This window comes from Gossypium raimondii, chromosome 3 (genome assembly GCF_025698545.1).
Source record: "Gossypium raimondii isolate GPD5lz chromosome 3, ASM2569854v1, whole genome shotgun sequence".
In the NCBI taxonomy this organism is placed as follows: Eukaryota; Viridiplantae; Streptophyta; class Magnoliopsida; order Malvales; family Malvaceae; genus Gossypium; species Gossypium raimondii.
In genome coordinates, this window is record NC_068567.1 from 3,391,947 (window position 1) to 3,415,156 (window position 23,210).

Below are 23,210 nucleotides of genomic sequence, written 5' to 3' on the forward strand. Positions count from 1 at the left end.
GATGAATCAATCGCAACTCCAATATTCTACTATTTGCAACACCGCTAGCTAAAATAATTTCCGCTATCAGAGTTATCACACTCCACCATTCATTTCATATATATAATTTAAAAACATTCGTATATTTATATTATATCAATATATATATATTTATCTATTCTTAATTAAGTTAATATTATTCATCATTACGTGTTTATAAATCAATAAAAAATTATATTTAATAAAAATTTTAAAATAAATTAATATTGTATACCGTTATACTTAATTTTCTCTTGGTGTATATGAACAGCTTCATTTGGATTTAATTAGAGCTTCTGTTTCTGAAGTCAAAATCTAATAATATATTACATGAATGACAGAAGCTCCCCATTTTCTATCTAAAAATTTTGAAGTATGGCCATTAATTTAAACTTTTTCTCTTGGTGGCACTAAAGGGTCCCAAAATCTATTTTCCTCCACTCATAGCATATCCCTATCTGTTCTTCAAAGGCCAACAACTCCTCTCTATCAACTTATTTTATACTTATAATATAAAATTTTCACCTCACTCTCTTCCACTTTGTCTCCTTCCTTTCTCCCTTACAGCCAATCCCCTCAATACCCCATTTTTCTGGTTCCTTTTTCAAGCCATTTTACAGGCACTTCCCAGGTCAGTTTTCTTTTTATCTCAGTGTTTTTTTTTGCTTGATTATCTTGTGCTTCACATTATGCACTTAAGGTTAATGACTTTATGATAACATGAAACTATATTCTATATGTGAAGTTGGTATATGTATCAAAGTGACATTATAAGTTCTCTTTTAGATTCTTTCTTTTGAACCCAGACTTGTTGGAGCTTGAACCAGATAAACTCAACCATGGGTTCATCTTTGCCCAATAAGGTTTCAACCTATAAATCTAAAGTGTTTTCTTATGTGAACCTTTTTAGAAGGGCTGTAACTTGACTGGTCCCCCACTAGCCATTGAAAAACGAGAACCAATGGAGTTTTTCCTATGGATAAAGCATAAGTGGTTGGGATTTGGAGCTTTGGATCAGCAGCACCATATCTATTAAGCTGAAGATTGTGAATATAGATTCTTTTCTTTTTACTACTTATTTGCTAAATAATGTAGTATTAAGACTGCTTGAAACTAAAACAAGCTAGGTTCTAAAAGTTAAGATAATCCTTGTGGCCCACGATTTGATCTGACCATGATAATTTGGTAGAGTTGAACAGGTAAAAAAAGTTAAATTCTGCTATTAGTCCCTGTACCTTTTGAATATTGAAATTTTATTCTTGACCAATTGTAACAGTTAAATTTGTTAAGTTAAATTCAATTACTAGTATTGTACTATGCATACGGTTGTAGAACTAATCCATATTCTCCATTGGATCATTTTAAGTCCCTATACTTTTTGAATTTTGAAAATTCAATATTGACATAAATGATAATAGTTATTTTAAGTCCATATGTTTGCTGTGTCAGATTTTGGAAATAGTTGAATTTAACTTAATAAATTTAATAGTTATTGTTTGGTGAGGACTGAAATTTTAAATTTTGAAAAAGTATAGGGACTAAATCTACAACTTTCATAAAGTACAAGGACTAGCGGCAAAATTTAACCTAAAAAAGTGGTCTTTTATGTACTTTCCATTGTTCATTTCATTTTTTTTGGTATAAAGGACATAGGAATAGGAGAGTTGAAGATGGTTCTAACTCCACACTTTTTGAATGCCACCTTTTAATGATGACTACATGAACTAATTGGATTAACCTTAATATGTATATATGCATATATGCATGTATATATGTATACCATCTTGGTTGAAAATTAGGCCTTTTCTTCTTCTGTAATCTGAATTCAAACATTGATTCTATGCCATTGCAGTTATATTTGAACACCTTAGTGTATTTTCAGTAGTAAAATTATAGTTCTTGACCTTCAAATTTTCTACTTTTTTCTTTCTTTTGTATAATATATTGAGAATTAAGGTCTTTTTTATACTTTATTTGATATCTTTCAGTTGGGAGAAGGGGAAAATGGCACAGCTTTTAGCACCCTCAACTCAATGGCAAATGACACTACCAAAGACCTCAACCTATGGAAGTCCCATTGCAACAAAAATGTGGAGTTCTCTGGTACTGAAACAGAACAAGAAAGGAGCTGCTAAAAGCTCTGGCAAGTTTAAAGTGGTTGCCTTGTCTGAAAACAGCACTGTCAACAGGCTAGAGAACTTACTAAACATGGACGTCACTCCATACACCGACAAGATCATTGCTGAATACGTTTGGTACATCATCTTTGCTAACACATTTATCTATGTTTCAAGTAACACTTACACATATCTATGTTCAAATGTTAGATTAAAGGTGGCACTTTTCCTCAATATCTGCTGTTTCTGCCTTGAAACAGGATAGGAGGCAGTGGACTCGATATGCGTAGCAAGTCCAGGGTAAGAAAAAAACTACTAAAACTAAACTTGTATGATTCTCAATCTGGTGTTTGGTTTTTTTATTATGTTTCTTTGGTCCTTCTTACAATTTGTAGACAATATCAAAGCCAGTTAAACATCCCTCTGAGCTTCCCAAGTGGAACTATGATGGATCAAGTACTGGACAAGCACCCGGTGAAGATAGTGAAGTTATCTTATAGTAAGCCCTTTTGAAATGTAAAACATTATTTATTGCTTGTTATCATCAAAACACCATTTTGACTTAAAAACTTCATCCAGCCCTCAAGCAATCTTTAAGGACCCTTTCCGAGGAGGTAACAATATCTTGGTAAGTACTATCCAAGGCTTGTAAGTATTAATTGTTGAAAGTTTAGTAAGTAAATTTTATGGTGTGATTAATGTTTACTTTTGTGTTTTACAAAGGTAATTTGTGATGCATACACACCAGCTGGTGAGCCTATTCCCACAAACAAGCGCCACCGAGCCGCTGAGATTTTCAGTAACAAGAAGGTGGTCGATGAAGTACCATGGTACGAATCATTTTATTTCATTTATCTTATACGAAGGAAATGCCCTCATGTTATTGTACCTTTCTGTTTAGGTTTGGTATTGAGCAAGAGTACACTTTACTTCAACAAAATGTGAAATGGCCTTTGGGATGGCCTGTTGGAGGCTACCCTGGTCCTCAGGTAATTACATGACTCGATTTTATACGACAGTAAAACGGTTGTAATGGTTTGTAAATCCATGTAATAACATGGTTGTTTGATTCCAAATGCAGGGTCCTTATTACTGTGCAGCTGGTGCTGACAAGTCATTCGGGCGTGACATCTCAGATGCTCATTACAAGGCTTGCTTGTATGCCGGCATTAACATTAGTGGTACCAACGGGGAGGTTATGCCAGGCCAGGTCTGCTGCTTTCGAGTCCTCACCTTGCTATCGAAAATGAAGTATCATTACATCCATGCTTGTTTGTTCATTAGTTATCACCATTTGATTCCTTAAATTACCATGCAGTGGGAGTATCAAGTTGGTCCGAGTGTTGGTATCGAAGCTGGAGATCATATCTGGTGTTCTAGATACATTCTCGAGGTATTTCTTCATTTAAATGAATTCAAGCAGTGGAAAACAGTTTTAACATTAATCATATGTTAATTAATCTGATAACTTACCGATACTCTACTATATTCTTACAGAGAATCACTGAACAAGCCGGTGTTGTACTCTCCCTCGATCCTAAACCAATAGAGGTAACATAACATTTCGCAATGCCGGGTTCTTACTGTTAGTCCATCAGTGTGTTTTCTCAATTCATTTTCCTATTGCTAGGGTGACTGGAATGGTGCTGGATGCCACACCAATTACAGGTAACTTTTTTCTTAAAGTATTATTTTGGTAAAACTTATATGGTATCACCTTGAATTACAACAATACGAATTTTGTAACACAGTACTAAGAGCATGAGGGAAGATGGAGGCTTCGAAGTTATAAAGAAAGCAATCCTGAATTTGTCGCTTCGCCACAAGGAGCATATCAGTGCCTATGGTGAAGGAAACGAAAGAAGACTGACCGGAAAGCATGAAACGGCCAGCATCAACACGTTTTCATGGGTATGTTTCATGAGATATCTTTGCCTTGTGATGGAAGCCATTGACACTTTGTATGCTTTCGTTAATATTTATAACATTTTTCATGATCGAAATTGTAGGGAGTGGCTAATCGCGGTTGCTCAATCCGAGTCGGGCGTGACACTGAGAAGAATGGAAAAGGTACTATCATCAATCAAAATTCTGCCTTCTAACAACCAGATGAATGATTAATGAACTTGTGAGCTTAAGAAAAACCGGACCGACAAACAAACGTCCCGATGAGTTACACGAACTAAATGAACTAAAGACTTATGTTTATTATTTCATTGTTTGTTTGTAGGTTACTTGGAGGATCGGCGTCCGGCATCAAACATGGACCCGTATGTTGTGACAGCATTGCTGGCAGAAACTACACTATTGTATGAGCCAACACTTGAAGCTGAAGCACTTGCTGCTCAAAAGATTGCTTTGAATGTCTAAATTAAAGCAGTTTAGCTTTATTCATAGAGATGGTTTTCTATTTTATTTTCAATTAGGCTGGGTTTTAGGGAAAATCTGGCCTAAAATAAGTATTGGCTTGTTGAATGGTTCTCAAATGGATTGTATTGTAAATTCAAATCAATGGTGTTATCACTTCTATCTTTTGTTATTGGATATTCACCTTGTTTTTGTGTTCTTTTTTCAGTTTTTTTCATTGTCATAGCATTTTCCATTCTTTATATATAATGAGATACAAACATGATAAAATGAAATATTTTGATTGACCAAAATATTATTTTCTTATTTTCCTATTCATGTTAAATAAAAATTTTAATATAATAACTTTTTTAGAAAATTGATTTATGTTGGATTTGATGTTTAATGATTAAATTTGATCTAACTAAGAAGGTTGAGGAGATGTTGATACTCAAATTTAGTCACTTGTGTTTGGTATCAAATATTGAGATTTTAATTACATTAATGTATGATCTTAGTTAGAGAATTTTATCCATATAGGTCTACGTTGTTCTTATAACAACCAAAGATGCAACTTAAGTATATACCAATGAGGTATCTCTTTATTGATCAAGTCTTAACGATCAAAACAATTACAAATGGTATCAGCGTGCCTCTTTATTGATAGGTCAAGTTTTTACAATTAAAGGGTTTCAAATGGTATAAGTGTGTCTTTTTATTGATAGGTCAAATTTTTACAATCAAACGGTTATAAATAAGTGTACATAAAACGATCAAACGACTATAAATTATATAAGCGTACAAATGGTTATAAATGATATGAGTGTACAATCTACACAACAAGATCAAATGGCTATAAAAATATAAGTGTACAACTTACACAAGTCTATCTTCTATATATATTTATGAAATGCTCAACTCTAACTAAAGCGATTAAAAGGATTGACAAAATATTCTTTTAGCTTAAAATATTTAATTTTAATAAAATATATTTAAATTTTGATATATATTTTTATTAACATTTTACTTTAATATTTATAATTATTAACACTTTATATAATTAAAAAGTCACAGTGTAATTTTTAAAATTTTATAGCTTTATAAAAAAATAATCCATGCTAAAATTATTTCCATTATTACTCAATTGTTACCCATAAAAGTAGAGTTTGCATACAAAATTTTCATAATGCTCAAATTATTGTATATTTATGAGAAATTACTCTTTTTTTTTTACTCAAGGTTGTTGATATAGTAAACTTCTCGAAAAACCCCATCTGAAAAACACCTAGATTTTCTCCAATTTTTGGTGGGATTATTCTCCTTTATAAATTTATTTTCATAATAAAATCAACATATAAATTTCATATATAAATGAACTTCTTTTCAATATTTTTAAAATGATTTTTTACATTGTAATCTTCCTTTATAAATTTATTTCTATAATTAAAATAAACACATAATTTTAGTATCAGAATGAACTATTTTTATTCAATATTTTTTTAAAAAATTTATTAAAACATTTTTCACCTATTATAATAGGATATTGGAAGAAATTAAAAGAATTTTCACTTTATAACCTATCATGTATTTACATCCCTTACAAAACGTAAAATAAGGGAAAAGATGGTGAACTCAATGAATTCTTGAGAAGCTTCCAAATCATAAACCATGCAAAGAATGATGTCTTGATGATGTGTTTGAATAAAAACATGTCTCGACCAAAAAATGGGATTAGATTAGTTTCTTGCAAATATATATAAGCGAGTTTGGTTAAATTTTTAGGTCCCATATTTTAGACCGGTCAAATTTTTAGGCTCATATTTTAGACCAACTTAAAAAAATAAAATATATTAATATCATGTATAGGTTCAACTCGACCTATGAACATCTTTAATTTATAATAAATTCAACAATTATTAATCAAATAGGTTAAAAAAAACAATTACTAATCAGATATGCCTCTACTCCTGCCCTATTTTCATGCACCTCTATTAACTCCTCACATCTTGATTTTTATTTGATATTTTTGTCCTCGACTTCAATTTCAATTTTCGTCCAGACTCAACTTACTTGAAAATATTACATGATATTTTATATTATGTTTGTTTTTATAAAATTATAAATATTTATTCTATTCTTACGGTGAAGTAAATATGTATTATGAAATAGTGTAAATTTAATACATGGTAGTAATTTAAATATATAAAAACATTTACAAAACTAAATTATCAAATATATAGTTCAAGAAGCATCCTAATGTAACGGATGAGTATGGTGCATTTTTAAGGGGCACCACGGGGCATTCTTGGAATTAAAAATATTTTCTGGTGGTGTCAATTACTTGGAAGTAGTTAATGTTCGGAACTCGCATCATTTTATATATCTGTATATGAATTATTTTTGGATGGTTGTTTGGAGTTGAAGTAACAATTGTCTTTTTATGAACTTGTCAGAATGCTAATAAAACAGATCACCAATTGATGAGGATAGTCTTATTATATGCAATCTATTTCTCTTTTACACATAAAAATCGAATTTAAGAGTGTTGGCATACAAAATTAGCCGAAAGGTAATCCAACGTCTTAAATATTTTGCACTTATTTAAGAAAAGGTAAATTATAAAAATAGTCACTTTTGTTTGACTCGGATTATATTTTAGTCACTTATATTTGAAATGTTACGCTTTAGTCACTTACGTTATCATTCTGTTACGAAGTGGTCACTTTATCGTTAAGCTTCATTACCTATCTAATGGCGGTCCTACGTGGCAATCCAAATTAAATTTATTTAATTAAAAACCTATTTTCATCCTAGCAACTAGACATCTAAGTTAATATTTAAAACCCATTTGGACTACCACGTAGGACTTTCGTTAGAGAGGTAACAGAGTTTAACGGTAGAGTGACCACTTCGTAACAAAACGATAATGTAAGTGATTAAAACGTAACATTTCAAATATAAGTGACTAAAATATAATCTGAGATAAATAAAAGTCACTATTTTTATAATTTAACCTGAAAAAATAAAAAATAAAAAATTAACCGCTGGTTTATAATAGAGGTATGCCCGGCCCGAAATATGAGAGGATTCGAGTAAAAATATAGGATTTGGGCAAAAAACGAGGCCCGTTTAGAAAAAGCTTGGCCCGGCCCAAATATAATAAATATATATTTTTTTATTTTTAAAATATTTTTTTAATAAATTTTTAATGTTTATTAAAAAAGGGTCGGATCAGGCCTAGTTCGAGATTAAAATTTTTTTTCGAACCGAACTAAAATAAAATTTTAAGCCTATATTTCGGGCCAGACAGGCCCAAGCCTAGGAGGCAGGCTAAAATTTTTTTTCTGAGGCCATCCCGGCCACACGTCTAGTTTAGAAGCGTGGAAGATAAATTGGAATCTTTAATGTTTGTTTCAAACAAAGATTTTGCTTTTCTAAGCAGTAACCATGTCAGAAAATCAGAAGCCTCAGTCCCATCAAAACCTCCCTTCTTCTCCTAATAAATCAATCCCAGAAATCGAAAGCAACGCCGCCTCTGATTTCTCGGCCCATCAAAGGGTCCGTTTCCCCAACCCACCCGACCTCACTAACCCTGACCCTTCTACCCTACGAGATCAATGGAGGTACGCCATCCGGCAGTACAGTCGTTGGTACTCTCACGCCTGGGGCACCGCTATTCTTGCTGGGGTTTCCTTTTTTGCCCTCGGTTGGGTCATCAAAGGCTCTAATCCCCTCCCCTCTTTCAACTCCGACAAGAACAAAAATGACTCCGACACTAACAAAAATGACAATAGCAAGTGATCTTCCAACCATCCTCAATCTTCTGGTCAGTTTGAGTTCCTTATGTTTTTCTTTTTTTGGGTTTTAATAATTGCACCGCTTGAATTAGGTTTTCTTTTCTACTTTGGTTGTAATCTAAATCCAATTTGTCTGGGCTTTGAATATGATTCTATATTTCAACACTTGAATTGGTTTAGAATTTAAGCCAATTTACAAATTTCATTATTTTGTTTATTTCATAATTCATTGTAATAATCCACCTAAATTTGTTTAGTAGAATTTTGAGGCGTGCAGCAAAACATGCTGAATTTGCTCCAAGGACATCATTTTACTGCTGTCTTGCCCTAACTGTAATTGTCCGTTCTTCCGAGTTTTGACAACTTGTTTCTTTCTACACAGTGGATATGTTTGGTTTCACCACAACTGTTGAAGAGGCCAGTTTGATCAAAAAGAAAAGACTGAAATTGGAAGAGATTGTAGTGTGTACTGGCATCATAGAGGCCAGTTTGATCAGGAAGAAAAGACAGAAATTGGAAGAGATTGTAGTGTGTACTGGCATCATAGTTTTTGCTTCAGTTTTGTGCTAAGTGTCACTCACCAGATATTAATTATAAATGGAGTCTTTTTTAACCCCGTTTGTTCATAGATGCCCTATCTTGTTACATATATTTATACAAGTTAACAGTTTTAGCTATCTGACATCTAGTGACCAAGCAAGGTACCACACATGGAGCTTGCATTTTTCATAATATAAATTACTATATAATTCTTGCATGACAGGCTCAGGTTGTATGTTATTTTTTGGATTTAAAAATGATCCTTGAAGCTGGAGCTTGTCTATTTTTTCCTGGATTCAATCAATAAGTCCTTTGTTTTTAATGGTTTTCTTCTGTTGCAAAGGATGGTGCATTCAGGCTTATGCTGTATGTATGCTGATCTGCATTTTAGTCTCTTGTGTTCTTTCCCTGATGATGTTCAAATCGTTAGGAAGTTTGTCACAATACTTTTTAAAATGTTGTTGACATTCTATTTCAGTGTACTATTTCCTCGGTGGAAAGTCTGTTGATGTGCCATCAAGAATCCTGCTAGTAAGAAGGATATGTCGACTTCCACTGTAGATCTTGGCAATTGTGTTACACAAATCTAAGTCAGAATTTATTAGAGGATCAATGTAAAGTGCATGCACACACATACACTATATATACTCATATATTTATATATAAATAAGATCACTCACTTAAAAGCTTCACCACCATGCCCCAAACATCTTTGCCACTAAGAATATAGGTGTGAGTTTTCCATCTTTTCAATCAATTCGATCAGCTTTTTGAATTTAATGTACTTAACCAACAATCTCCAATAATAATCTAAATGATTGATTGGGTAGGCTTACCCAACCTAATTGAATTGACTTAACGGTGCTCGATTAACCAATTTATTTTTTATATATTATGAAAATGTATTTAAATATATTTATAAATATATTAAAAATAAATCAAAATCATATATATTAAGTTAAGTTTGTGAATGAATTTTAATTGACTATGGTTCTCTTGGATGGATGTTTACTTCTAGTGCGGTGCATTTAGTTTTTTTGTCTAATGGTACAGTATTATTACAGTATTTAATCTCACCGTTATCATTGTTTTTACACTAACCACAAGTAAAGGCATATCCATTCAAAAGGGTCCTGAATCAATAAAGCCGACATATAGGATTGGGATGATCAATGTTGAAACTCAAGATTAGATGTCAACTAATGACTTGAATCACCAATGACTTAGTTGACGAAAGAAAGTATCTTTAATGTTGCATTTATTATTATTACTATTATCACTATCATTACCATTAAAACTATATATAAAATTGGTTGGGTTTGAGTATGTTGAAGTACATTATCTTTCTATTTATGTGTTGATGAGGGATTATGAGTAGTTCTAAACATTATTTCAAAAAGAGCAGATATGATCAAAATCTATAATGAAATTATTCAAAAAGAAAGTAACAACAGGAGAAATCTGGGGCGTATTTCTCAAATCATCGGTCCAATATTGGATGTAGCCTTTCCCTCGGGCAAGATGCATAATATTTACAACGCTCTAGTAGTTAAGGGTCGAGATACCGCTGGTCAACAAATTAATGTAACTTGTGAGGTACAACAATTATTAAGAAATAATCGAGTTAAGAGTTGTAGCTATGAGTGCTACAGATGCTCTAACAAGAGGAACGGAAGTGATTGACACAGGAGTTGCTCTAAGTATTCCATAGCATAGGAATAGCAGCATCCCTCAAAATCCAATGCACTAAACATCTTTGTTATTAAGTTTTCGATTTTTTTTTCCATTAGTTCAATTCGTTTCTCAAATTTAATTTAGTCAATTATCTCCAACTTTAATTGAATTCATCGACGGTCGCTTAACCAACTGAATCGATTTCTTGATTAAGTTGATTAACCTACTTTTTTTTTTTCTTCTATAATGTTATAAAATATATATATATCTAGATCATATTATATATAATAAATACATTTAAAATAAATAAAAATAGCATATATTAAGTCTGTTAAGTTTATCAGCTCAGAATTTTAATAATAATTTAATCGAGACCATAATTGATTAGACCAATAAAACCACTTAAATGAACAGGTTTGTTAAGTGGATCAAATTTTGCTCACCGGTTAAGTGTTGGTGGTTTCTTGTCTTCTAAATTAATCGTGATTCCTAAATTATGGCTACTTTGTAAATCGATTTGATAATAGATTGATTTACTAATAACCACAAGAAAAGAAGACATGTGTTACTATGGCATCAAACAAGTAAATATCGAAGGGTGTGGAAGGTGTGGTGGCTGACTGCATCTGCATGGTCACTATGGCTGGGGAGGCAGTGTTAATGATCACCCTTTTAATGCCATCTGTTGTGGGTTGAAGCTGAGATTTTGGGCATTTGTGGATGTGTTAGTGAAGAAAGTGGTTGACTTGGGATTCATAAGGATGGATGGATTCTAAAGCTGCTCTGGTTGGGAGATGAGATTGGATAAACTGTCACTATCTGCATATCCATCATGCTTAATGATTTCTGAGATTCGTAATACTGAGGCTTGGGAATGAAATGATGATTTTACACAAAACACCCACATTGCTTTCTACATGACTATTAACTATATGTATAGATAGAAAGAGCGGGGGGGGTTGGTTTAAGATGTGCTCTTTTATCTTTCAACTTATAGACTCTTCCTTCCTGAATGTCGAATTATGTTAAGTATGGGACTCATTAAGTGCATCAATATGACTTGTGTAATACCCAATTAGTGCCCGGGGCCCAACTATACTCACTAAAACTGACCCAAAGCCCAAATTACAACCTAACCCAATTACAAGGCCCAATTGGCCTAAGGTAACAGAAGCCCTAAAGCAGCAGGTAGCCTCAGCGCCGCACGTTCCCACGTTGCAGCAACTACCCATCACCCACGTCGCTTCACCCACGTCGCTTCACCCACGATCAGCAACTCCGCATAATGCCGATTCCACCTGCAATAAATCAAAAACAGAGGGATTGATCAATGGGGGTAGAGAGAAAAAAAAAACAAAAGAGGAAAAGAGTTTTTGTAAATTTTGGGTACGTTTAAAGCGATTTTCGAATCTGTAAATGGGTTAGCAAATTGTTTACTAAAAACTGAAAAAGAAATACCAGAGAAAAAAAACATTTTGAAGGTGACGAATTCGGGTTTCTTTTCCTTGCTTCTTTTTACTGTTTTTATTCTTTTATCTTGTTTTTCTTTGATTTCTTTGAATAACAAAAAGGGATAAGGGGAAAATAGGAGGGCTTACCGTTTTTTGGAGGCGATTGAAGGCTTCTTTTCGCCGTTGTCTGGTCGGAGTTGGAGCGGCAGAGAAGGGGACTTTGAGAGAATTTGCGGCGCACCAGAAGAGGGGCTGAGGGAAAATGATTTTAGGGTTTCAAAATTATGCATATATAGGTCGTAAAACGACGTCGTTTAGAGCCTGTTTCAGTGGCCCCCAAAACGGCGTCGTATTGATTGTGCCCGCATGCAACCTGATCCGACCCGAGAAAGATCCGCGTTTCTTAAAAAGTGGACTATTCTTGCGATTAGTCCTCATGATTTATGGTGTTTTAAAATTAACTTATTTATTTCTTTTAAATTTCACCATGCATTTTTAATTTTGTTTCAAATTGATCCGAAAGTGCGCAGTGCTTTAGGCCGAGTTGGAAAATTTCACTTTTGGTCCTTTATCTATTGCACCTGTTTTAATCTACCCCCTTTATTGTTTTTATTTTCAAATTTAGCTCTCCATTTCTGTTTGATATTTTAATTTAGTCCTTAATTTGTTTTTTTTAGATTATTTTTAATATGTTATTATTATTATTTTTATCTATTTTTAATTATTACTATGTTATTATTATTGTATCTGTATATGTGCGTATATAAGTTAATATATATATATTATAAATGTTTTAAATATATATGTAGTACGTATATATTTTACTATCATATTATTTTATTTTTATAGTTTATATATTATATACGTATCCTATGTTTTATTATTCCTTTATTTTTCTTAGCTTTATATACATATGTATGAGTATATATTCGTATTTTATAATATTTATATATTTTCTATATCTTATAATCCAAACATATATTTTTTTTATAATATGTATACACTTATACCAACATTATTCGACACTTTTTAAAATATATCTTTTTCAAATCTTTTTTAAATTACCAATATATTACGCCTATATTTTTTATATAAACTTTATATTTTTTTGATTGTGTTATTTTATTATTTCAATATATATGTATATACGCATAGATATCATATAATATATGTGCATATATTTTAAGTGTTTTAAATTCATATACATATCTTATATATTTTACTATTATTTTATTCTTCTTAGTTTTATATACATATATATACGTACATATATTTCTGTTTTATAATATTTGTATAGTTTGTTTTATGTATATTTTATAGTCCAAATATATATACATTCTTTATAATATATATATATACATACACTATTTAAAATCATAATAAATATGTTTTCTGCATTTTTCCTATATATATATACATATTTTCATAATTTATTAATATGTATTTACTTTTTTTATTTACATTTATTTATTTCCATTTTTTAGATACCTATGCATATTTTATATTTTATTTTCATAACTTTTGTATGCATATAATTTAAAATTAAAGTATTGGTTTTATGTGTACATTAGCATTTTATTATACTTTTTAAAGAAAATACATTTTGATTTTGTCAAAATTAAAATTATTTTTTATGATTCAAAGGTTTTCAAAATAAAAACGATATTCCAAGTTAGGGATTTTTGAGGAAAATTGAGCCCTAACGTATTGGGTTTCGATTTTCTTTGTTAATTCCAAATAACCGAAAATATTCGTTATTTAAAATATATAAGTAAAAATCATTTTTGGGAACTTAATTTGTTATGTCCTAACGTATTGGGCATGACATAATTGCTTTCTCGAAATGAAGATTTACTTATAAAGCAAAAGTGATATTCAAAATTCGGGGATTTTAAGAAGTTGTACCCTAACGTATTGGGTCTCAATTTCTTCGCATGACTTGAACAATTGATTATCCTTTTCAGATTTCATCATTTGAGTTTTTTTAAAAAATATATTTTTAACCTTCGACACTAATACATTAAATAATCAATTTGGTACCGATTTTTGGGCGTTACGAGGGTGCTAACCCTTCCTCATGCGTAACTGACTCCCGAACCTGTTTTCTCAAATTTCGCAGACCAAAATCGTTTTTATGGTGAGCCGATCACACCTCAATCCAGGATCGGTGGCGACTCCAATTTTTGTTTTTTTTAATATCGACAACTAAATTTTTGTTTTCACAAAAATAGTTTCGACAACTTGATTAAAACAAGTGCACATGAAGTGATTAAGGCTCCCTTTGGATACGATTTCACCCATGATAAGATGGAATCAATAGGGTATATGCTTTTTAAACAGTGAAATAACTCCCTTTTTACACATATGAAGTGTGGTGGAATAGTTGAATTGCACTACACCCCTCAATTTTGGCTCATGCTTTATGCTCTAGTGGGAGCAAAATTACATGAAGAATTGTTTTACAAAAATAACCTTTATTTATTTATTTTTTAATTAAAATAAATATATAATAACTTTTATTATTGTTTTTAATAGTGGTGAGGTGAGAATAAAAAATGACTATGAAGAACATTAGATTAGAAATAATATATAATATAATTTTTTAAATTATTTTACTTTTACAAAATTATTAAAAATATGTGAATTTATAAGTTCATTTAATAAAATTTAAAATATATCTTCCGATATTTTATTATAAATATTTTAATTAATTATATAATTAATTTAAATTATTTATTAGATGTTTACTTTTATAATTATTAAATTTATATTTATATTCTATTATATATTTAATATTTATATGAATATTTTAATTATTTCTTACATATTAAATGGTAAATAAATTTTAATAAATTTTTAATGATTATTTGAAACAAATGAAAAATACTATAAAAAGACATTATATATATACACATTATTTGAAATAGAAATGAATAAAAAAAAAAAGAAGAGAGAATAAATTTGTAAAATGAGGGTCCAGTGAAGTAATTGAACCTATTTACCTTCAGTGAGAAATTCAACCCCCAGTGTCTAAAGCACACTAGACTTAGATCATCCAAAGATTTGCACGGTAATCGAAGAAAAATGGTGCTAAACACACCACAATGACACTAAACATGCATTCAAAGGGGTCCTAAGGCTGTTTGGTCGATGTGACTGCCTCGTAATGGGCCATGTTTAAAGGGGAAATGATAGAAATTTTTCTTTGTGCCTACTCAAAGCCTCGAACCAACTTCGGATGGTTATAGGAAATATTAGGTAGTGCAATGTGTTTATATCATCAAATAAGTCTAAATAGGTGCTTTTATGGATTGTTATTTAGGGCTCCTTTGGATGGACGGTATATTTACTTGTAATTAATGTAAAAATAGTAGTGATTATAAAATTAAATAATATAATAATACCATAACGACATGAGACAAATATAAAACTAAACACACCATACTAAAAGTAAATACCCATCTAAAAATCCTTTAATTCACTAGTTAAATTCCCACATTAACATGGGATAAAACTATGCCCCTAAACCCTACTATATTAAGGCTTTATGCCTTAACTTTGAGTCTATCCCAACTTCTCCCTTCTCAATCCTTCAAATTTTTAAGTAAAGAAATTAAATCCCATACTTCACTAAAATACAAAGGTAAAATATATATTTTTATGGATACCTTTTATTTATACCACTATTTTAATACCGATTCAGTCGAGAAAAATATTAAAATTACATTTTGAACAATTTATATTATTATAAGGTATTTTATATTTTCATACTTTTATATATAATTAAAAATAATTTAATATATGCATACACATGTGATAGAACACATGATTTCACCTATATCATCAACATTTCATTATTTACCATATGTTATTTTTAAATATATATTTATATTATAAATACATAATTTTTACACGAATATGCGATAGAATTTTTAGTTTTTATAATTACATTTTAGTGCCTAATGTAACACTACTATTGTCGTCGCAGAGAAATGAGGCTCAACACTCTTTTGAATAGTTTTTTCATGGGATCAAAAGTAGGTTCAAAACCCTAATTCATGGCCTATCCAAGAAAGAAATTCGTTACATCTGGTTTTGTTCTTTTTTTCAACTATTATGATCAATAGGAAAACTAAAAGAGAATATATTGGTTTGATTTTGATTTTCTTATTTTACAAAAATAAAAAATCATTTTACATTAATTTATCATAATTTAGTTATTATAATTTACTGAAATATAAAAATTAACATGTAAACTGTTATTAACATAATGATAAATTTAGTTATTAACATTTACATATTTTGTTAATTTAATTTCTTTTTTAGTTAAATTTGACTCTTAACCTTTTAAAAGAGTCAAATTTGACTATCAACATTTTAGAAAGAGTTGAATTATTTTTGATTTTTTATATTATAATTTTAAATTATTTGTGACTTGACATATATAACAAATGATATCGTGTCAACATGAAGTATCAGTTGTCATTTCAATATAGTTAAAATTTAAAGTTAATCAATATTTTCGTTAAAAAATGATTTGGCTCTTTTGAATGATTAAGAACAAAATTTAACTAAAAAGAAAAATAATCAAATTGACGAAAAATATAACTATTGAGAACTAAATTTAAAATTATCCCTAAAATTTATATCCCCCATGAGCCATCTATATTCTATAGTTAGCCCACAATCCATGCCCACTTTTGATTGTTTCATAGAGTTCCCATGAAGAGATAGCCCCAGTCAAACAATCTGATAAGTATTATATATATTTACACATACTAGAATTTAGTGCATATATAAAGATTTCATTAATTCATATTTGTTATATATAATATCTGCACATAATCATTTACTGATTTTTGGTGACTAAATGTGTTGTATTAATACGATAGTATAGTAGTGTTCTCTTATCAATGCGAGATTAAAATTAATTTTTAATGATAATGGTGAAAAAGTAACTTACAAGTATATTCTCTAATTAGTATGAAAATAGTAGTTCTAGTATATTTTTAAAAATATATTAAGGATGTTTATTAAAAACTTTTAGACTGAAAATAATAAAACAAAAATTAAATGGTTATTTTAGAATATTTTTGACCCAATAGAAATATTATTCTCTCTTTTATATAATATTTATTATATATAAATAATTTTAAACTATAAGTTCCTTCTTATCAATTTCTTCAAAGAAGAAATTTTAAAAAATTATGAAAATAGTGAAGAAATTTACATTTATTTATATAAGAGTGTTCATTAGACAATGTGAGATTAAAATTTGGTAGTATAAAGAATTATCTAATATAATTTTAAAAAGCAAGGACTAAAAGAATAATTTATCAAATGTGAAAACAAATGCTTAAAATGAATATTACTGGCAAAAAACTATAATGTGAACGCGCTGAAGGCGAATGGGGCTAAGCGAACTGCTGAAGCTATGGGATGTAAAAATGCATTGGTAGGGGAGTGTTCTATCTTAGGGGAAGCACTCGCCAGAGTAGGAATAGACGAAACGAAAGCAAGAATGTCGGCTTGTGTAACATAAACATTAGTGAGAATCTAAAGCCTTGAAAACCCAAGGGTTCCTCCGCAAGGTTCGTCCACGGAGAGTGAGTCAAGGCCTAAGATCAAACCGAAATACGTGAACAAGTGAATATTCTCGTACTACCTATTGTTGGTCTCGAGGGAAGGAGGATGCTAAGGATGATATATTTATTACAATTTTAATTTGAATTTTTTTTTGTAATAAAAGACCTGACCCTAAAACTGTGATCGATTAAAATATCCTTTTAAATTAAAATATATTTAAAATTTGATACAAATATATATTTATTTATTGAAATTTTAATTTAAAAGATCTCTTCGGCTACTTTTGAAGGTTTATAGTTTTAAAAAGCTAATAAAGTAGGGTTTTTTTCCTTTCATGAGTTTATTAGTAGACAATTGAATAAATTATGAATATACATAAGGATAATCATAATTATCCAATTCATGGAAAAAGTCCAACTTACACAACATATTTCCTCAAACAGCTTCGCTTCCAAGTTCTTTTTGAAGTTCAAAGTAACCCATTTCTGTTAAAACTTTGGTACATTCGGGAAGAGCGTCCTTTTTTTTAAACCCAAGGTTGTTGGCAAAGCGAATTTCACCCGAAACCCCATCCAATGTGGTGAGAACCACCCTGGCTTTCCTCCACTCTTCGGTGGGATCATTGCAATCTGATCTGGGACTCTTCACTAGCATTACATCACAATCTGATTCTTCATAATCGCCCGTCACTTGGATTTTATAGTTTCCTTTATCACCGGCCGTTATTTCTGGACTTTGATAAGTGATCTTTTCGTCGGTACGATTCCTACATTCTAACCTCACCGTTGCACCTGCCAATTATATAAATAGTAAATATATTTAAAAATTTTTGTCGACCTAATTATTTCGTTTAAAATTAAAACATTAGATCGTATACCGGGAATAGGTTCGCTGATAGATGTCTCAAATTCAACACGACAAGTGTCGCAATAAACATGACCTAAGACCTCGAATCTCATTTGTTGATTGGATGATGGAGCTGGAGCTGGAGCTGAAGCTGAAGCATAGGCAAAGCTGAGTGAGGAGAAAATGCAAATAAATAAGGAAAGAAGGGAGATCACAGAAGCTTTTGCCATTTCTTTCTCTTTCTTTCTATAAACCTTTTGTTCTTTCTTAACTTATCAAAGCTGGTTAAAAATGGTAAATTTATAGAGAGGGATTTACTTAGTTTGGGCTAGGGTTGTTATTCAACTTCTCTATTTTTAGGGACTTGGTTGGTTGCTGTTAGGAGGGAGACTCGCTGCCTTCTCATTCTTAATTATTTCTTAATAATTGATTAAATAAAGAGATGGTTTCGCATAAATTATTGATTAAAAAAAGAAGAAGCTAAACTTATAATTATTAAAAGGGATAAATCTCAAAATTATACATGAATTTTAATTTAATTAATGTGCAGTTGATACATGAACTTTAATTTGGTGCAATTATACACGCAAAACTCTAATTGTGGTTCAAACATATACTCGAAACGTTAATTTTAATTTAACCATACACATTTAAAGAAATAAACACATTAATTTATTTTTATATTGGGTAAATATAATTATTTAAGTATGCAATATATAAATATAAAATGATGCTACATTAATAATTGTATCAATAATTTACAAGAATTGGATCAATTAAATTTTCATGTATACAATGACACATTAAGCCATAGTTCATGTATAGTTTTGAGATTTATTTATAATTGAAAAACCAACAATAAAAAAGGATAAATCCCAAAAGAATAAAAAAACTTACCAATCTAAATTTTGTTCAATAAATCCAAATCTAGAACTAAAATCAATGCTGAAATCAAATCTTTCACCATTTTCAAAAGATCGAAATAAAACAAGTTAATCAGATAATTATAATTAATTATGAATTAAAATTAAAGCTAATCTAGACATAAAGTATTTTCTTACAACCCTTCCATCTTATGTCTAAAAGCTCGAAGAATAAATATGATCTTCGAATAAAATAATAATAATCTCACAATTTATAAATTTATAAATTTATTGCACTTATCATTAAAAACCTTAGGGCAACCGAGTGGTCGATTTTTTGAATTTAAGCCAAATTCTTTGAGAAGATTTTCTTGGCCCACAATCTTTACGTTTTCGTGCTAGAAAAGCAAGTAAGGTTGATCTTTGGGGTGTTTTTATGCATTAGGTCAAATATTGCCTTTTTAAGGGTGTAAATCAACACAACTTTCGATGAATTATTTGTAAACTGTTTGTATAACATTCGTTTATATCTGTTTACTAAGTTATAAATAAGCATAAACCAATTTTTTATGTTCGTTTAATAAAAGAACGAACACGAATAGAGGTGTGTTCGGTTTGTTTATATTTACGAACAAGCTTGTTTATTGGCTCGTTTATAAGCTCGCTTATTGACTCGTTTATTTATTAATAATATTTTCTTATAAAAATATTAAAATAATATTTGGGCATGTATGTATTTATTGTTTGTTTGTTTATTACTCATTAACATTATTCGTAAATATGTTCAATCATATGTTTATGAATATGTTCGTTTAATGTTCGTGAACATGTTCGATTAAGTTAAATGAATATGTTCGTGAACATAAAACAAACGATCATGAACACACATAATTTTAAATAAACGACAATGAACAAAAAAATTGAAATTTTTGCGAACACAAACTGAACACGAACAAACTTAAAAATAAACAAACGAGCATGGACATATGCTTATTTGTTTAAACTCAAATTATTTACAGCCCTACCCCTTCTACGATTGTTTTTATTTATTTATTAATTTTTATTTCTTTCGTTTGGCTATCAACTTATTTTTCTTCCCAAAGAATGAGATTCTGAGAACAAATAGAGGAAACAATAAATTTCACCTCAAGATTTTGAAGAAAAAATCGAGAATCATCGCTTTGATAATGTGTTATAAAATAAATAAATAATAACGAAAATAAAGAATGTAACACCCCTTACCCGTATTCGATGCCGGAATAGGGTACGAGGTATTACCAGAACACACACACTTATAACCATATTAAATCGAGTTGTAAAATTTCATCTAAGCTAAAACTTTTAAATTGTTATTCTTAATTCGCTAATTAGGGCTTACGTAGCCCAATATACTCACAATCTTTCATTTCCTCGTCGTATGAATTTAAAAATTTCCATTTACTTATTGAATTCATCACGAATACCTGAATTGATCTGTATCATTACATATTCCCATGTCGTCACATTTTCCTATTTAACTATTGTAATATATCAATTATTCAATATCTTATAAGCTAAGTGTCACATATACTTTATCCATTCATCTCCCATACAACTATCAATATTAGCTACAAAGATAGAACAAATTTTCTCATTCGATGTTAAATAAAAACATATTACTTCATTACCAACTACCCTTACTAAATATACACCTTAAATTAGCCCAAGTGTTTAACTATTCACCCATGACATAAATATATTTTATCTATTATTGCGAATATAAATGTGCTACCCAAATCATAATTCACCTCACATAGTAACTAAGTTAATTTTTATCATTTGTCAAATAAATTACAAAACAAATTATATAACAAAATATAGATACATTTTAAACCTCACCAATAAACAAATTCTTATGGCATTAAATAATTATCACGCATCAAAGACAAACGTATTTGATATTTCCATCACATAAACCGGATTAATCAGTGCAACCTCAATAATGTAATCATCCTTTTAACTTACCTAACCAAGCCAAATTATACCATCATCTCACACATAGAATGACCCACCTATCATACTTCTCAATTATGTCACTTAATAGACCAAATATACCTAACCTTTATCATCATGATCAATCCACAACCAAAATACATCCATATATCTAAATTACCACACACATATATATATACCATACACACATACTATAAAACTTTATTTTCCCCATGAGCTTAAACCATGACCAATAATGCACAAATATAAGTATCATTTCTATTTCATCGTTTATCAATTATAATCGAACATATGACCAATTATAGACAAATCATTCATATATTCTCCAATTTTCCTCCTCCTCCTCTCCATTCCACATCCTTAATGTGTATAATACATTTAAGCAACATTTTCCATACTATCACTATTTTCCTGTATGTAAATTCAAGCTGTCTATCTGAGTCAGAGTCACTAATTTATTTATATCTCGAGCTACAGAGCTCCAAATTAATATCCATAAATTTTTCCTGAAACTAGACTCACATATCTTCTTACCATAAAATTTTCAAAATTTTTGGTGTATCCAATAAGTAAAGTTTATTCTTTAAAGTTTCCCCTGTTGCACTGCTCGACAGTTCTGACCTCTCTTCACTAAAAATTGATTATCTCATTGTACAGAATTCAAATGGTATTCCTGTTTATTTCTCATGAAAATAGACTCAAGTAGGATTCTAAAAATATAAGGTTTAACCCATAATTAATTTTGTACAATTTTTAATGATTTTCCAAAATCAGAACAGTGGATTCCGAAATTATTCTGACTCTGTCTCACAAAATTTATTATATCTCATGATTTACAACTCCATTGCTTACACCGTTTCTTCTATGAGAAACTAGACTCGATAAGCTTTAATTTCATATATTACTCATCTTCTAATTCAATTCCCACGATTTTTGGTGATTTTATCAAATTTGGCACACTGCTGCTGCCCAAAACTGTTTTAGTGCAACATTTTGATTACCATTTTGACCCTAAACTTTTAACACATGACAATTTCATCCTTAGGCTCAGAAAATGAAATTCTTGCAAATTAAATCCTTGATCCAAGCCTAATAATTCTCATACATATTAATAACAGCCCATGGATACCATGAAATTTTAGAATTTTCCCACAGTTTTAATACTTTTCAACTTAATCCCTAAAACATATTTTCATCCAAAATTCTTTAATAAAACACCTTTAAACATTCATTAACATATCAATTTCATCATCAAATAACAAAAATAATATGAAATTATCAATGGTATCTTTCTAAACTTTCAACAAAATGAGAAACTAGTAGAATACTAGGTTGGACCTAATTGTAAAAGTCTAAAAATATAAAAATTTTAATGAAAAAGTAAGAATTTCACTTACTTGAAGCTAAAATATGGAAGACCAGCTCTAAACCCTCTTCCATGGCTGTTTCCCACCGAAATTTCAAGAAGAAATGGTCTTGAAATCCTTAAAATAAACTTTGGCCTTGTCCTTAAATACATAAAAATCTTTGATTTTTTTAACAGTATGCCGCCTCTGCCACTTAAGTTGGTCCATTTGCTTCCTTAGTCCTTTCTTATTTAATTTCTAAGCTATTTAATCACTTTAGCAAGTTTTGCATCTTTTCAATTTAGTCCTTTTTAATTAATTGACTGCTGAAACGTTAAAATTTTCTGACGAAACTTTAACACTACCATATTGACACTCTGTAAATATTTATAAAAATATTTTCGGCTCGATTTATAACATCGAGGTCTCGATACCTCTTTTCCTCAATTTCTTAACTTAATAAATTTTTATAAAACACAAATTACTAATTCAAAAATCTCTTAAAAATCATATTTGACCCGTAATTATTAAATAATAAAATTTATGAGCTTATTTTCTGAATTTGGTGGTCTCGTACCACTGTTTTCAATATTTCTAAAAATCGGGCTATTACAAAGAACCAAAGAAATAGATG

At 30.1% G+C, this 23,210-nt stretch overlaps 3 protein-coding genes and 1 long non-coding RNA gene across 7 annotated transcripts; 2 read left to right on the plus strand and 2 right to left on the minus strand.

Moving 5' to 3' along the window:
- The first annotated feature begins 480 nt into the window (after nucleotides 1-480).
- Nucleotides 481-4,701, plus strand: LOC105796579 (glutamine synthetase leaf isozyme, chloroplastic). The gene is made up of 14 exons (XM_012626323.2): nucleotides 481-649; nucleotides 2,007-2,273; nucleotides 2,396-2,435; nucleotides 2,531-2,634; nucleotides 2,715-2,763; nucleotides 2,859-2,965; nucleotides 3,037-3,124; nucleotides 3,217-3,345; nucleotides 3,454-3,528; nucleotides 3,633-3,686; nucleotides 3,766-3,803; nucleotides 3,887-4,046; nucleotides 4,145-4,205; nucleotides 4,366-4,701. The coding sequence occupies exons 2-14, from the start codon at nucleotides 2,023-2,025 to the stop codon at nucleotides 4,503-4,505; spliced, it is 1,296 nt and encodes a 431-aa protein (XP_012481777.1). The 5' UTR covers nucleotides 481-649; nucleotides 2,007-2,022; the 3' UTR covers nucleotides 4,506-4,701.
- Nucleotides 4,702-7,886: 3,185 nt separating this feature from the next.
- Nucleotides 7,887-8,906, plus strand: LOC105796581 (uncharacterized). Of its 3 annotated transcripts, none has more exons than XM_012626326.2 (2): nucleotides 7,887-8,307; nucleotides 8,539-8,675. In XM_012626326.2, exon 1 carries the CDS (start codon nucleotides 7,929-7,931, stop codon nucleotides 8,280-8,282), a length of 354 nt encoding a protein of 117 aa, XP_012481780.1. In that variant the 5' UTR covers nucleotides 7,887-7,928; the 3' UTR covers nucleotides 8,283-8,307; nucleotides 8,539-8,675. The 3 variants fall into 3 exon arrangements, with proteins under 3 accessions (XP_012481780.1, XP_052483936.1, XP_012481779.1); XM_052627976.1 differs by having other exon boundaries at nucleotides 8,536-8,648; XM_012626325.2 differs by having other exon boundaries at nucleotides 7,889-8,307; nucleotides 8,661-8,906.
- Nucleotides 8,907-11,360: 2,454 nt separating this feature from the next.
- Nucleotides 11,361-12,292, minus strand: LOC105796583 (uncharacterized). The gene is made up of 2 exons (XR_001134485.2): nucleotides 12,091-12,292; nucleotides 11,361-11,790 (listed from the first exon to the last, which is right to left on the minus strand). It is a non-coding gene; the product is annotated as an uncharacterized LOC105796583 (long non-coding RNA).
- A 5,517-nt stretch (nucleotides 12,293-17,809) lies between these two features.
- On the minus strand, nucleotides 17,810-22,694 carry LOC105789880 (anther-specific protein LAT52-like). 2 transcript variants are annotated; one of them, XM_052628985.1, is made up of 3 exons: nucleotides 22,628-22,694; nucleotides 18,407-18,526; nucleotides 17,810-18,320 (listed from the first exon to the last, which is right to left on the minus strand). In XM_052628985.1, the coding sequence occupies exons 1-3, from the start codon at nucleotides 22,668-22,670 to the stop codon at nucleotides 17,965-17,967; spliced, it is 519 nt and encodes a 172-aa protein (XP_052484945.1). In that variant the 5' UTR covers nucleotides 22,671-22,694; the 3' UTR covers nucleotides 17,810-17,964. The 2 variants fall into 2 exon arrangements, with proteins under 2 accessions (XP_052484945.1, XP_012472649.1); XM_012617195.2 differs by lacking the exon at nucleotides 22,628-22,694 and having other exon boundaries at nucleotides 18,407-18,639.
- Nucleotides 22,695-23,210: the final 516 nt, after the last annotated feature.